We start from the raw sequence: 16,809 nt of genomic DNA on the forward strand, positions 1-16,809 counted from the left end.
GGATAAACTCTAAAGGTAATAACATAACAAATGTCTCCTAGATCGTTTAAAATTAGGTAGTTAGATACAGACGTGAACAGATCCTTTTTTGGATATGGAAAATATTCACATTTCCAAACTATCATGTCCTAACACAAATTAATTTATCATGTTTCACCTGATTTTAAAAATAACATTTAATTATACAGTGAGAATTCAAAAGGTGGGTGTTTCTAGACAAACTCAGTCAGACAATGAGGAAAAAGGCAATGAATGTTTTTATTTGTTAATCCACATTAGCAGCAACACTAGAGAAATCATGAACCACCACTCCTAGCATTGAAACTCTGACCCCACTTATTGCTCCTTCTTTTTAAGTTATAATGTAAAACAAAATGAATTGCAAAATATATTTTATCTGAACTTACTGAAGTCAACATTATAGGAACCACATATTTAAACAAAATTTAAGTTTAAAGTTTAAACAAAGTTTAAGTGTAAAGTTTAGGTTTTAAACATAAAATTTAAATTGTTTTCTTTGTTTTGAAAAGTATATCTTTGAAAAGTATTTTTTGATGGGAACATTTTCATAGACTGGCATCTATTTTTCTATCTACTGTTTAAGTAAACTGTTGAATGATGTAAACTGTTATATGAAGTAAACATTTTAAACTGTTGACATAAAAGACAAGCAAAGCCAAAAAAAAAAAAAACATGTTATAAAAGATAAGTATTACAGCATTCTTAAGTATGGCATTTTATAAAATGAAAGCCGGGATGATGTTTTTTGGGATATCACCATACGTATAAGGAGCACATAGTATGTGACACAATTCAGGACACCAATAATTTCAATTAAAACTAAACATCTATAAAGTGAATTTAAAGCTAATAAGAGGAATATTTTTAAAGATTGGGATATGTAAACTACAATAGCAGCAGTTTGAAACAGAAGAACAAGAAATAAAGGGAAATTATATTACATTAGTATAAATGTATACAGTAGCTTCTGTTGGAGATTATGTTTTTGACTATAAACAATTATAGTTATTTTTCAATCAATGCTTTATATGCATAAATTATTATTACCTGACATTTAAGCTGTCTGAAATTCACTACGGAAAATACACATGAGCATAAACAAATGAGGATATTCTCTCTCTCCTGTGAAAAATGTCTGGGTAATATATTATATTAGAGATAAAAATTGCATACTTGAAATAACCGTAAAAGACTTGAATAGTATATGGATAGCATTTTCAGCCAAATTGTTTCACATTTATATTTAAACTTTGTTATTTTTTCATGTATCTAATGCAATATTTCTAAAATTTTTATTTTTTACTTTTTATAATGTTAACTGAAAAGGAAGGGGGTGCATTTAACATAAAAACAGAAGACGAATCCTGAGATTTCTCACAAATGTCTTAATGTCCTAGAGATGTGGGCACTTGTTCCATAGTAAATTATGGGTGCCACATTTTACAAACTTCTTACTGCCCCTTTGAGTTGCATCCTTCCTCCAAGATAAGAAGCTATGACTAAATTGTTCAACATGGAATTACAGTGAAAAGCCTTTCTAGTTCTATCTTTCCCTAAATGAGCTCTATTTCTTGTAATTCACATGACACTCTTTGGCTGTGGTTGTCTGTTAAATTTCCTGTTTTGGATTAGTTTCAGCAAACCAAAACAAATAGCTCACAGAAAAGGCTATGGTAACTACTCTTTTTTTTCTTTTTGGTATTTCCAGTTAGATTCTTTCCTCTTAGAGGTACAGAGAAAGGGAGGAAAATAGCTGCAGACATGGCATAAGTAGGTCACAGCAGTTTGAATGCACCAAAAAATGTGGCATCTCCATCCAGTAATATTTGTGCATTTTCCCGTGGTATTGCAAGTTGGAGTTCATCACCTTCTTCTAGTTTTGCTATGCCTGGGGAAAAATTATGTACAAGAACTATAAGTGGTTAAACAACAGAAAAGAACTTTAAATAATACTATTTTGTTTTGTAAAAAATGTTAACATAGGCATTCATACTTCAAAATACACCAATGGACTTCTAGACCTGTACAATTATTTTAGCCTAAAAACATTTAGAATAAACAATCAAAAGGAGTTATAACAGATATAAATGCATTTATCACCTACTCTGTATAAAATGGAGGGCCCCAAAAGAAGCTCAATATATGACTTTTTATACAATTAGGTAAATCAGCACATCTTTTGATTGAATATTAAATGATTAGAGGTGAGTTTTGTTTAATTTTGTTGACAGGAAAAGTTTTTATAATAATTTTAAATAAAAATGTGTAAAATTACACACATACACACACATATAGATATTCCTAATCATATTTTTAAACAGATATGTAAAAAGCATAAATATTAGAAAGTGAAAAAACAAGACACCATTTCTTAACATACCACATTCATTAATATAGTTTTTCCTGAGAGTCCAGACTATGGGTTTAAGCATTATCTGGATTACTTTTCACAATCCTTTATCTTTTGTTTTCTTAGATGATCATGTTTGTCTTAGTAATCAAAAACAACAATGTAATTAGGACTTAAGAACAAATAACTCTGTGTGCAACTAATTTACAAGGACGAATGCATCTGTGAATTAGTAAAACAAAATACATTCAGTGACTACATTGAATATATCAGGTAATTCTTGACACTATTTCAGTAGAAAAATATGAAGGAGAAGAAAGAGAGGAACAAAGGGAAGAGAAGAAGTAAAGAAACTAACAAAATAACTGTCATCTGAATTGTCAATACTATGGCTAATAGTTTTTAGAATAACTGCATTGTTTCATTAGCATAGTGAAAATATACCTACATAAACACATGTACGTTCACGTCTATTCTAACCTAAAGCCCAAGACATGCAGATTTACTTGGGCAGTAGCCAGGGGGAGTTTACTGAACACTTACTATGTACCAGGCACTCTTCTAGACAAACATGGAGTAGTGATCAAGGACGACAAAATTTCTGTCCCCACTGGGTGTGCTTTTTTGTTAATGGGCAAAGACAGACTACAAATGAAAGATTTTAGGACTTAGTGAAAGTTATGTGAACACTTTCTAGAATTGACAAAACATTTCAGGACTACCTTAAGTAGCAAGAATAAGAAGATTGAGATTTATTTGTTGAATAGACTTGTCATTATTTTAGAGATTGGAAATGACTTAACATTTTGACAAAGAGCGTAGCTCACAAAGCATTAAATAATATTAACTCTAAAGATTAGGTGGGTGTGAACAACTATAGAGCCTGTTTAACATTTTAACAGTAAATTCGTGGCTATTTCGATTCTTCCAGATTACAGCAATCAGGTATAACTTTTTCTAAAAAACATTTTATTAATAGAATAAGAAATAAAATTCAGCTTTGTATATAAAAGTGGTTCGTTGGTATTATGTTGAACTTCTTAAGTTTGGCTATTGAAATTTTTTCAGGTTACTATGGAAACATGCACTCATACTCTAATGTGTGGTTTTAAACAGCTTTAAATAATTTTGCCCTAAAACAGACTAAAATTGCAAACCTGAAACTTCCTAGAGGATGGTACTCATATACGACACTAAGCTACTAGTAATGAAAAATATCTTTAAAGTCAAGTGAATTATTCTTAAAAAGTAAGACACCTTAAGAAATCTAGCAGAGTCCTCTAATAGCAAGTAAGTGCTAAGGGGAGCAGATGATTAGAAAAATGTTTTAAAGAGTTACCTGTAAAAATTTTAGTACTAATGAATATAAATAAATAACAGATTGGAGTAGTCTCTCACCATTTACAAATATTTTGCAACTCCAAATTACTAGTCAGCACTGGGTGAAGGGAAACATTTCTTTATGAAAATTAGGGAATTCTAATTTAGTAAACTTCCTTATCCCCTGCACCAGTGCAGTCTGTGTCTGCAGATCCAGAATGACATCATTTCCATTATTAGTAATCATTTTCCTTAGTTTCTTTTCCCTTTTTTTTTTTTTTTTTTTTTTTTGAGAAGGAGTTTCGCTCTTGTTACCCAGGCTGGAGTGCAATGGCGCGATCTCGGCTTACCGCAACCTCTGCCTCCTGGGTTCAGGCAATTCTCCTGCCTCAGCCTCCTGAGTAGCTGGGATTACAGGCACGCGCCACCATGCCCAGCTAATTTTTCGTATTTTTAGTAGAGACGGGGTTTCACCATGTTGACCAGGATGGTCTTGATCTCTTGACCTTGTGATCCACCCGCCTCGGCCTCCCAAAGTGCTGGGATTACAGGTTTGAGCCACCGCGCCCGGCCTCCCTTTTTTTTTTTTTTTTTTGAGATGGAGTCTCACTCTGTTGCCCAGGCTGGAATGCAGTGGTGCTATCTGGGCTCACCGCAACCTCCACCTCCTAGGTTTAAGCAATTCTCTGCCTCAGCCTCCCGAATAGCTGGGATTACAGGCACCCACCACCATGCCCGGCTAATTGCATTTTTAGTAAAGATGGGGTTTCACCATCTTGGCCAGGCTGGTCTTGAACTCCTGACCTCGTGATCCACCAGCCTCGGCCTCCCAAAATGCTGGGATTACAGGTGAGAGCCACCGCACTCAGCTTTCCTTAGTTTCTAACTGACTTATTGGGCATTTGTTTGTAAATGTTTTTGAAACACAGTATTTCAAAATGCATAGCCAGTCTCTTTTCCTGTGTGTCACACGGACATTCATGGTAACTGAATGCTATTCCTCAGGGTTCTGGATTTTACAAAATCAACAGAGAAAATAAATGTCTTTAAAGTAAATCTTTTTCTTTAAAACCAGCCTTGATTAATTTGAAATCACCCTATAAAATGAAGGAAATGTTGGCAATTACAGCAGAAACAGACCTGAAATTTGTAAGACCTGCCCTGCTCTCTGCTTCTCACTGCTCCTGAGTGTAAAGGCAGGTTTGCACCTACACTTTCACATTCCTAAGTCACCTGTCTGGTGTCCATTGACACAAAATGTCACCTGTATGAGAAAGAAGCCATTATACAACTTTCCCTTGCCCTCAAACCCAGCCAGGGGCATTTCCTTCACAGCATGCAAGAAGATTTTTCATTGTTCCCAGTGTGGAGCCAGACCAGCTGGTCTAAACTAGTCTAAAAGCTAGTAGCTGTGTAACCTGGGACGAGTTATGTTGTCTCTCTGTGTCTAGATTCTGACTCCCTAAAATGGGAAGATTAAATAAGTACACATATATAAAATGCAGGAAAGAGTGCCTGGCAAGTGGTAATCACTTTATAGTTTTTAGATATTATTATTGCTGTTATTAAGGATTAAAGAAAATACATCAGAATTTTTCTCAATGTAGAATGCTAGGAAGTTGCTTCTCTTTCTAAATGTACACAAAATGTAATAACAGTAATAATTCCATCTTTTTTCAATTAAAACAGCCTAGCTTATCATTCAAGATTTTGAAAACACAATATATTGAGGAATGTCTGTCTATTTGTATTTTAGGGCACCATCTTTTCATTTTCACATTCTGCAGGTCAGAGTTTTCATCAAACTCTCTTCATTTTACAATTAGCAGGGTCTGAGAAATATTATTTACCAGCTGAATAGCAGGAATTATTGGGTTGTGTTTCAGGCATATTTTGAATACATCGAAACAAAGTCACCAGACTCAATTCATCCCCAAAGACACGGACTTTTTTCCTCTGAATTAGATGTCCCATGGAATAGATCTTATCAGTGTATAAAACCTGAGAAACAAACCAAAACACTTTGTCAGAAATGAACACAAAATAGGAGGCTTTGGACGGTAAAACCAGAGTTAGGGTTTGGACCTACCTGACCATATATAAAAAAGTAACCAGTTTCTTTGACCAATATTTTATTCTCTTTTTCTTCTAGGGCACTTCCCCTTTTAAAGCTGAGAAGCCATGGAATAAATGTGTAAGATCCTGCAACAAAGAGAATCATTTAAAAGAAAAGAAACCAAGAAAAGCAGTTTTCAGCCCCATTTAGTTGTTAAGCTACCTCTGAAACTTAGAAGATAATTCCATCTTTAAAAAAAAAAAAAAGAAGAAGAAGACAAGTCACATTACTACATTGGATTCTTTGCCATCACTTACATATTAACCTGGGTTAATGTATCAGATACAAGAACCTCAGAGCTAACCGTTGATATGAATGTCTGAGTTTTCCCTTTATTGGTCTGTATTTCGGCTACTTGATAATAAGGCCTGGTCTGGATGGGAGAGTTTGAAGCCAGAAGTGGGCAAAATTTCTCTGAATAACACATTAGTAGAGATTTTCCTTTGTTTCCCAGAAAGGAAGGAGTATGTGAAGAGTTTGGCTCAAAGTTTCAGGAGGAAGCAATGTCTCCATTTCTTGCCCCAAATGTAGCAACAGAAGGGAGCCTAAGGAAGAAAGAAGAAACTAAGACAAAATAACCTTTACTAAGAAGGGTCAAGGAACATTGAAACAATGATGTATGATATTTGAGTTTCAGTGGTTTCTGTGCAGTTCACTGGTAATTTGCCTCCGTTAGTGGAAAGTCACTTGCGGAGTGACAAGGAGGCCTCTGGGCTCAAGGGTGAGATGAAAGGGACAGAGAGAAGACAGTAGCCATGAGTGAGGAGGCATGTGGGGGACGACTACAATGTAGGTGCGTTTGGACATCAAAACCCATTAAGAGAGCAGAAACACTCCTTACCTGTAAATTCATGCTTTACATTCCCTGAATGTCTCATGGGTGTGTTATGTGACTACTGGAGTAAAGGGTGTGTCCTAAGTCTAGAGACTGGGAAAATGTTACATATCATGCAATTCCAACTACAGGGCACTCTAGAAAAGTTAATATTATAGAGACATTTTTTTAAAAACAGTCATTTCCAGGGAATAAGGAGGTGAAAGGGGTAAGTAGTTAGAGTGAAGCACAGAGAGTTTTTAGGGCAGTGAAAATACTCTGATACGACAATGATGGATACATGCCATTATATATTTGTGCTAACCTGTAGAAAGTACAACACTAAGGTGACCCCTAATGTAAGCCATGGACTCTGCGTGATAATCATATATTAGTGCAGGTTTATCAGTTGTAACAAATGTACCACCCTGGTGGGGAATTTTGATAATGGGGGAGGATATGCATCTGTAGGAAATATGAGATATCTCTGTACCTTCCTCTCAATTCTTCTGTGACTCTAAAATGGCTCTGAAAATAAAGTTAAAATAAAAAAGAATAAAGAAAAGTGAACAGATTATAAGAGACCTCCCCCCCCAGGATACATTAAGCAGATGAACATATGCATTATGAGAGTCACAGGAGAAGCGAGAGAAAATCTGAAAAAAAGAATATTTGGAGAAACAATGGCCAAACTCTTTCCAATGTTGAAGAAAGCCATAAATTTATACATCTAAAAAAATTCAGTAAACTCCAAGGAAGGTAAATACAAAAAGATTTCTATCAAGACTTATTAAAATCAAGCTATTAAAACATAATGACGGATGGCCTGGGAAGCACTGGACGTTGAGGTGTGTGAGTGGGTGGCAGTGAGAGACTTCGGCAGACATGGCTCCCAGTGTGCCAGCGGCAGAACCCAAGTATCCTAAAGGCATCTGGGCCATGCTGCTGGGGCTCGTAAAGGAACCCAGGCACCCAGGCACCCAGATTGTCTGAAAACTTCTATGTCTACCATTTGGCTACTGGGGACATGCTCAGGGCCATGGTGGCTTCTGGCTCAGAGCTAGGAAAAAATGCTGAAGACAGCTATGGATACTGAGAAACTAGTGAGTGATGAAATGGTAGTGGATCTCATTTAGAAGAATTTGGAGATGGTGCAGAAGTGGTTTTCTTCTGGATGGCTTCCCTTGTGCTGAGAGGCAGGCAGAAATGCTTGAAGACCTCATGGAGAAGAGGAAAGAGAAACTTGATTCTGTGATTGAATTCAGCATCCTAGACTCTCTGCTGATCCGAAGAATCATAAGAAGGCTGATTCACCCCAAGAGTGGCCATTCCTACCATGAAGATTTCAACCCCTCAAAGGAGCCCATGAAAGATAACATCACCAAGGAACCCTTGATTCATTGATCAAATGATAATGAGAAAGCCTTGAAAAGCTGCCTGCAAGCCTGCCACACTCAAACCGCCCCACTCATGGAGTACTACAGGAATTGGGGGGTCCTCTCTGCCATCAATGCATCCCAGTCCCCTGCTGTAGTGTTCACATGCATCCTAGCAGCCTTCTCCAAAGCCACATCCTAATATCAGAAGACCAGGTGAGACTGCACCATTGCTCATCACCCACAGCGTGATCCCTGCTCTTAGGTGCAGGGCAGAAGGGGAAGGGTGGTCAGGGTGAGGATGGTGAGGGAGGGCTGGTGAGTGGCTCAAGAGGAATACTTGGAAGAACAGCAGTGTTATTGTAGTGAGGCAGTTTGTTTTATACATAGGTGGGAGTTTTTAAAGTGTAAGGGAAAAATTAAATTTTTAAAAAACACCATGCTTGGAGGGTGGGGGTAGAAATAGAGAGATACAGTATTATTTCTAGGGAATGGGGTTTTCATTTACTCTGGACTGGTGATAGTGTTTTTTAAAGCCAGTGCTCTAAGACCTCAGTTTTTATCTCAGAACTCCGTGGGTTCTAGACCAAGAGTACAGGAAATCAAATTGTTCTGTCCTACAGCTTGGAGCAAGGACGCTTTGATACTGACCTTGGCTCCACATGCTACAAGATAAAAAATGATCTCCACATTTGAAAGAGATACAAGGTGGATTCACCTGGATGGTGGCTCAATAAATCAAGTTTACTGAAATGAAGGAGAGAGAGAAGGGAATGGAATGGAAAGGGAGGCTGATTCCCTTCCCCTGACTTACCACTGATTTACCAGGCTACCTAGTCTCAGGAGTAACCTCTCACCATGACCCAACACATGCCACAATCCTATGCACCTGCCTTCTTTTATCTGCACTGTGTGAAGGGACCCTCTTAAATAAATAAACAAGTGTCCTAAGTTATATCATCCAAAGATTGTCCTTTCTATTCTCAAATCCTGTAACTGGGCTCACTCGACAGCACTGTGAGGTACTATTTTCAATGAGGTGCCTTTCTTAACTTGCCAAATGCTGCCTTGTCTGGCCCCTAAATCAAAACAATATGTTAAAATTAAAAAAATATAAAAATAATGACAAGGAGCACATCTTGAAAGCAGCAAGGGAGGCAATTCATCAAATATAAAATATGCTCAATAAGCTTAATAGCTGATTTGTCATCGAAAACTATGGAGGGCAGAAGGCCGGGGAATTACATATTTAAAGTACTAATGAATAAAACTGTCTACCATGTAATCTATATGTAGGAAAAAAAATCCCTAAAATGTAGAGAAAAATTAAGATATTCGCAGATAAAGAAAAGCTGAGGGAGTGCATTCGTAGCAGACTTACCCTATAAGAAACGCTAAAGGAGATTGAAAAAAAAAAAAATCAGCTGGAAACTGAAAGACATATGAAGAAATAAAGAACACAAGTAAAGGTACATACATAGGTAAATGTAAAAGCCATTGTAAGTGTATTTTTAGTTTTTAACTTCTCTTTTTGTCTCCTATACTATTTTAAAGACAAATACATAAAATAATAATTATTAATTGTTAACAGCTTATAATATATAAGCGTATATTTTGTGAAAATAACAACATAGAGAAATGAAGTTGTTATCAACTCAAACCACATCGTTATAAATTTAGGGTGGTAATTGTAATCACCAGAATAACAACTAAGATAATAACTTTTAAAAATTCAGAAAAAAAGTTAGGAGAAAAACAAAATGGTATACTTATAAAAGTCTATTAAAAACAAAACTAAGAGATAATAAAAGAATTGAGGAACAAATCTCATAGAAAACAAACACCAACATGACAGAAGTAATTCTTTCCTTACCAGTAATCAATTCAAATATAAATGAGCTAAATTTGCCAATTAAAATACAGAGATTGGCAAAATAGATTTTTTAAAAGCCCAAACTCGTGATCTAATTATATTCTGCCCTATTAGAGACTCACTTCAGATTCAAACACAGAAGCAGGTTTTTGTGTTTCAAGATTTCAAGATCAAAGTTTAACAAATATGCCTCCTTGCAAATAGCAGCCAAAGAGAATGGGGATGGCTGATACTGACATCAGAATAAATGCATGTTAAGTCAAAAATTTTTATGAGACCAAGAGATATTAAATATTGATAATAGAGTCAATTTATCAAGAATACTTAATAACTATAAACATATATGCATCGTTCCACAGAACCTCAAGATATAAGCAGATATTGACTGAATTGAAAGGAGAAATAGACATTTTTATAGAAACAGCTAAAGATTTCACTATTTCACTTGAAATAATAGCCAGACCATCTAGGTAAGAGATCAATAAGGCAATAGTGAACTTGAACAACAGTGTAAACTAACTGGACCTAACAGACATATAGAATACACTCCACCTAAAAAAAGCAGAATATATATTTTCAAATGCATATGAACATTCTCCAAGATCGATCATGTTATGCAACAAAATAATTCTCAATAAATTTAAAAATATTTAAATTCTACAAATATCTTGTATTTTAAAAAGATATATTTTTCATCCTTTGGCCTTGAAATCTGTTTTTGTTTTTGAATCTGAAGTGAGTCTGTAGTAGGCATTCATGCTAGCTACATTCAATAACATAAGGAAAATTGGAAAACTCACAAATAAGTGAAAATTGAACAAATTCTTAAACAACAAATTAATCTATGAATAAATCCTAGAAGAAAATAGAAAATACTTTGAGATGATTGAAAATAAAAACACAACATAGCAATATTCATAGAAAGAAGAAAAAGTATACAGAAAGAAATGTACAATTGTAAATGTCGATGTTAAAAAAGATCTCAGATTGATAATATAAGTGCAGCTTAAAGAAACAGAAACAGAAAAGGAAACTAAACCCAACATTGACAGAAGGAAGAAAATAATAAAGATCAGATAATATAATAAAGAAGGCAATAAAAAAGAAGATAGACGGAATAAAGAATAGAAAAAGGGCTGGGTGCAGTGGCTCACACCTGTAATTCCAGCACTTTGGGAGGCCAAGGCAGGAGAATCATTTGAGGTAAGGAGTTCGAGACCAGCCTGACCAACATGGTGAAATCCTGTCTCTACTAGAAATACAAAAAAATTAGGTAGGTGTGGTGGCACATGCCTGAGGTCCCAGCTAGTTGAGAGGTGGAGGCAGGAGAATCACTTGAACCCAGAGGCAAAGCTTGCAGTGAACTGAGATGACACCATTGCACTCCAGCCTGGGTGATTGAGTGAGACTCCATCTCAAAATAAATAAATAAATAAATAAATAAATAATAAAAAAAAGAACAGAAAAAGACTGGAAACAATCAAGAACACTATAAATTCATTTTTTGAAAAGATCAACAAAAATGACAATCATTTAGCTACATTGAACAAAAAAAGAGAAAAGACTCCAATCAATAAAATCATTAAAGAAAATGGAGGCATTATTATTAGCCTATTAGAAATAAAATCTTTATACCTTTTTATTATTTATAATAATTGTACTCCAACAAATTAAATAACCTAAATGAAAGGGACAAATTCCTAGAAATACACAAACTACCAAAACTGACTCAAAAATAAATAGAAAATCTGAACAGACCTGTAACTAGTACAGAGTTTGAATTAATCCAAGTCTTCCCTCGAAATTCATAACTAGATGATTTTATTGGTGAATTTTACTAGACATTTAAAGAAAAGATATCAATCTCCTCAAACTCTTTCCAAAAAAAATCAAAAAGAGGGAACAATTTCTAACTTGTTCTCTACGTCTAGAATTACACTGATACTAATGCCAGACAAAGACACCACAAAAAAGCTACAGATCAGAATCAATCATGAATACATAATCCTCATCAGAAACAAGACAATGCCTGTATTTACAAGACAATGCCTGCTATTCAACATATACCAGCAGGAATTCCAGCAAAAGCAATTAGGCATGATAAATATATTTTTTAAAAAAAATCCAAATGCAAGGAGAGTAGTAAAACTATCTCTATTTGCAGATAACATAATCGTATATATAGAAAATTTTTGACCAGGTGCAGTGGCTCACGCATGTAATACCAGAATTTTGGGAGGCCGAGGCAGGTGGATCTCTTGAGGTCAGGAGTTTGAGACCAGCCTGGCCAACATGGTGAAACCCTGTTTCTACTAAAAATACAAAAATTAGCTGGGTGTGGTGGTGGGCACCTGTAATCCCAGCTACTCAGGAGGCTGAAGTTCAAGAATCACTTGAACCCAGGAGGTGGAGGTTGCCATGAGCTGAGATAGTGCCATGGCACTCTAGCCTGGGCAACAGAGCAAAACTCATTCATATGATGCACAATACTTTTGTGCCTCAAATGACATTATCAAGAAAGTATAAGGATAATCCACAAAATAGAAGAAAATACTTGCAAGTCAGATATTTCATAAGGGTCCTGTGTATCCATACTATATAAAGAAGTTTTACAACACAAAGACAAACAATCTGATTGAAAAGACATTTTTCCAAAGAAGATATACAAAAACCAAAAAGGACATGAAAAGATGCCCTGCATCATCAGTCATTAAGAAAATGCAAATAAATACCACGATGAGATATTACTTTACACCCAATAGGAAGGCAATAATAACAAAAATATTGAAAATAAGATGTGTCGGTGAGGATGTGGAAAAGTTAGAACCCTCATACATTGCTGATGGGAAAGCAAAGTGGTGAACACTGTAGAGAACAGGTTGACATTTTCTCAAGAAGTCTACTCATAGATATATACTCCAAATAATTGAAAAGAGGCACTCAAAGTATTTTACACAAATGCTCACAGGATCTCTACTCACAATAGCCAAAAGGCAGAAACAACCCAAAATGCCCATTAATAAAATCATGGCTTACATGTAATGGAATAATATACATTCATACAGAAGAATGAAGTATGAATATTACACACTAGAATGTTGGTGAACCTCACAACATTATGCTAAGGGAAAGAAGCCAGGCACTAAAAGTCATGTATTGTATAATTGCATTTATAGAAACCATCTAAAATAGGTGAATCCACAGAGACATAAAGCAGATTGCTGGTAATTGCGGGTGGGTGAGGAGATGGAGAACTGGTGACTGATTGCTTAATGAACACGGGATTTTCTCTGGGGCTGAAGAAAATATTTTGGAGCTAGAGAGAGTTAGTGGCTGTAAAATATTGTGAATACTACATGACAGTGAAATGTGTGTTCTGTTCTATGTTATATGAATTTGATTTAAGTAAAAAAGATATAGCTGAAAAGGTAGCTACCCCTCCTAGTAAGTATTTAGAGGTCTACGCTAATAGAAAAAGCAAAGCAGACAGCCTACATAGTAAGCAACCTCTTTAAAACTATAAAATAGAAACTCTTCTGTTAATGTATAAAAAAATACACAATATAGCACAATACAGTGAACAAAAGCCAAATATATTTCTGAAGTAAGTAAACGTAAATTGGTTTATATCATCCAATAAATACAAATTATTTTAAGATGAGATCAAACAACAAAGAGCAACTCTGGTTTGCATACATGAGGAACACAGAAAACAAATTATTTGAGAGAAGTTAAAAGTCAAATTTTGGGCGAGGTCATGCTAGGGAAATGCAACCCCCACCCTCCACAAAGAAAACATTTCAACCTTAATGTTGAAAAGATATATCATGGAATTCAAGGCCTTTATACACAAAAAGAACAACCAACTAGAAAATATAATGAAAGAAAATGTTTATATTTATCATAGCATTTGAAAAGGTAAAATACCTTATAATGATATTAACAAGAAATATGCAAGAACTTCTTGAAGAAAATTTCAATAAATACTAAAAGAAACAAAAAGAGACTAAACAAATATAAGTATATATCAGGTTTTTGGATTAGATTTGATCTGTACATCTAGAATTGTTGGGGGTGTGTGTGTGTGTATACAGAAAAATTCTATAAAAAGAAAAAATGATAAGAGAATTAGATTTACCAAATCATCTTATAAAGCCCTAATAACCAAAATGCTATTTTATTGGGGTGCATAAATAAGATAGTATAACAGAAAAGTATTTAAAAAGTGAAAAAACATAGACTAAATAAGGAATTTAATAGAAGTTAAAGTTAATATCTTTAAGCAATGTGGAAAAGATGGGTGATTTAAAAAAATCTGTGATGTTCTCATGGGAGAGAATTAAATTGGTTGCATACCTCACATCTTATATTAGGATAAATTGCAAATAGATAAATTATTTGAAGGTAGAAAACAACTCTAAAAGTTTCTGAAGGAACATGAGATCCTTCCTTAATACATTTAAGAATAAAAGACTTTCTAATCACAACCCAAGATCCAGAATCTGTTTTAAAAAATTGATAAAATTTGACCAAAAAAAAAAAAAAAAAACTTCAAGCAAAATTTAAGACAAATGAAAGCATGGGAGGAAGTGCTTCCAACTCATAATATGAAGAATTAGTCTGCTTGAGATATAAAGCGCTCATAGAAATCAATTTAAAAATTACAAAAGTCCAAAGGAAAAATAGAAAAAAAAATATGAACAGATGGCTCACAGAAAAAGAAATAAAAATAGAAATGAAAAATTGAAAGAATGTAAAGACAGAAAATACAAATGGTTCTTAAAACATACAAAAGAATGGCTTGAAAGAAAGCAAATTAAGAGATGCTATTTTTCACCTGGTGTTCTTTTGCTGCCAGTGATAACATGCATTTTGTAACCCCTATAGGACCATTTAGCAATAACTGTCAAAATTCGAAATCTGTCTCACACAGAAGCTGACATATGAGAAGTTACAGATGCACACAATCATTTTTTTGCAGCACCTGCATTGCAAAAGATGGACACCAAGAAGTCTATTTGTAGTGGCCTGGTTAAATACATTAAATTTACACAATGGAATATTACGCTGCTTTTTAAAAAAATATGAGGAACTCTGTACACAGACATCAAATGTCTACAATATACGTTGTTAAATAAAGGAAGCAAGTCGCAATCTCATTTTCAAATCATATGTATTGCAGATATGGTTTTAAGTGTTTACTGTAAGAAAGGAGAAAAGCAGAACTGCATTTACATTTGTTTGTGTTAATGTAGAGGGCATCTGAAATCTACATGGGAAACTAAAAGTGAGGTGAGTGTGGACAGGAACAGAAAAGAAGCAATCCAAACTCTTCGTGCTTTTTATTTTTTGCAATATGTGAATGTATTACCTATTCAAAAATTATATTAAAATTCAAAAAAACAAATGAACAGAAAACGCATGAGACTACACTCTGATAAACTGCTCCTGTCTTTTTATCTTTTGTGTGGTTTATCTCTACCTTCACTGTCTGGACAAAAGTGTGGGACAGAGCACAGGAACTGAAAATATCGGATGGATGTAGCCCCACTCTTTTCAACCTCTGGAATATATAAAATAATTTCATCTCAAGACCTGATGTTATTTATAATAGAATGAGATGATATATAAAATATGCTAATCATAATATATTGTAATATATAATATGCTGTAAAATTAATAATGCATTATCTTTTTCCAGAAGTCTTCTTATGAATCATTTTTACTTATGCAAGTAAAAATGCTTCATTGGGTACAACCTTCCTTAACAAAATGCAACCTGCCTCTCTCTCCCTGCTAAAATGTTCTTGCACACTAACATTTATATACTGGTCAAGAGTTTGCTGACATCACAAGGCCAACCCATTCATCCTAATGGTCAGAGTACTACAAGCCAGCATCCCAAGTAAGCATCCCCGTTCAGCACCCTGGGATCCGTGCAAGCAGTCACCACTCCAGGAAGATCACAGCCTACTGTACAATTCACAGGCACATTGGAGTATAGCAGCTGCATCATTTGGTGCAATTTATAGCATTTTGGGAGGGCCAGATGTGTAAAGTAAACCTTTTCCAAGTCATTTTTTTAAATGATAACTTTGGCCTTGAAGATCTTCTGGCTTTCTCTTACTTCTTAGGAAACAGAGTGCTCCTTATTAAAAGTTGCAAACATGATTTGGGAAAATGTTGAGCAATAAATAATAGATTTACAACTAGTTTGGCACCTGTGTTGCATTTAGGATACAGTCACATAGATAAAACACGGATGGAAAGAGCATCCCAGGGAACCATTACCAGCGCTGACTCACAGTCATTATCTGTGCTAGTTTTTGCTTTGCCTATTCCTCATCCCTTAACTTAACCTTCAGATACTCCCGAACTCGTAGTTAGTTCACAACACAAAACTTCCTTCCAACCTCTGCCTGCTTTGTTTCCTTCACAGCATTTCATTTCATCTGCATGTTACTTGTTCATTTATGGGTTGTTTTTTTTTTTTTTTTTTTTTTTTCTGTTTTCTCTTTATCAAGAGGTAAGCTCCATCAAAGTAAAAAACCATACGTATGGACTTGGAATGGTTTAGCTTAGACTTTTCAACTTTACAAAGGTGTGAAAGCCACATACATTCAGGAGAAATTATACCTCACTACAGTATTCAAAACATAACATAAGCTACTCAATACCTTACCATAAAGTTAGCTTCCTGTCAGATGATTTTGCCCAGTTTTAGGCTAATATAAGTGTTCTGAGCAGGTTTATGCTAGGCTATACTAAGCTATGATATTTGATAAGTTCGATGTACCAAATGGTTTACTCAATGTATGTTGTTTTCAGCTTAAAATGGGTTTATCAGGACATAATTCCATCAAAGCTGAGGAGCATTTGTACATATTTTAATCACTGCTACCCCCAGTGCCCATATGGTAATTAGAATATTGTATGTTT

General features: G+C 34.9%; 1 protein-coding gene and 1 pseudogene across 2 annotated transcripts in view; one reads left to right on the plus strand and one right to left on the minus strand.

Moving 5' to 3' along the window:
• Positions 1–239: 239 nt before the first annotated feature.
• TNFSF13B (TNF superfamily member 13b) overlaps positions 240–16,809 on the minus strand; it is a 32,281-nt gene continuing 15,711 nt past the window's right edge. For both annotated transcript variants that reach the window (XM_074387450.1, XM_003928246.4), the window contains 3 exons: positions 5,781–5,893; positions 5,542–5,692; positions 240–1,909 (listed from right to left, as the gene is read on the minus strand). In XM_074387450.1, coding sequence (XP_074243551.1) covers positions 1,797–1,909; positions 5,542–5,692; positions 5,781–5,893 — 377 coding nt within the window. In that variant the 3' untranslated portion in view covers positions 240–1,796. The remainder of the gene's footprint in view (positions 1,910–5,541; positions 5,693–5,780; positions 5,894–16,809) is intronic.
• Positions 7,507–8,199, plus strand: LOC101043863 (adenylate kinase 2, mitochondrial pseudogene; annotated as a pseudogene).

The sequence above is a fragment of the Saimiri boliviensis genome, chromosome 16, assembly GCF_048565385.1.
Source record: "Saimiri boliviensis isolate mSaiBol1 chromosome 16, mSaiBol1.pri, whole genome shotgun sequence".
Lineage (NCBI taxonomy): Eukaryota > Metazoa > Chordata > Mammalia > Primates > Cebidae > Saimiri > Saimiri boliviensis.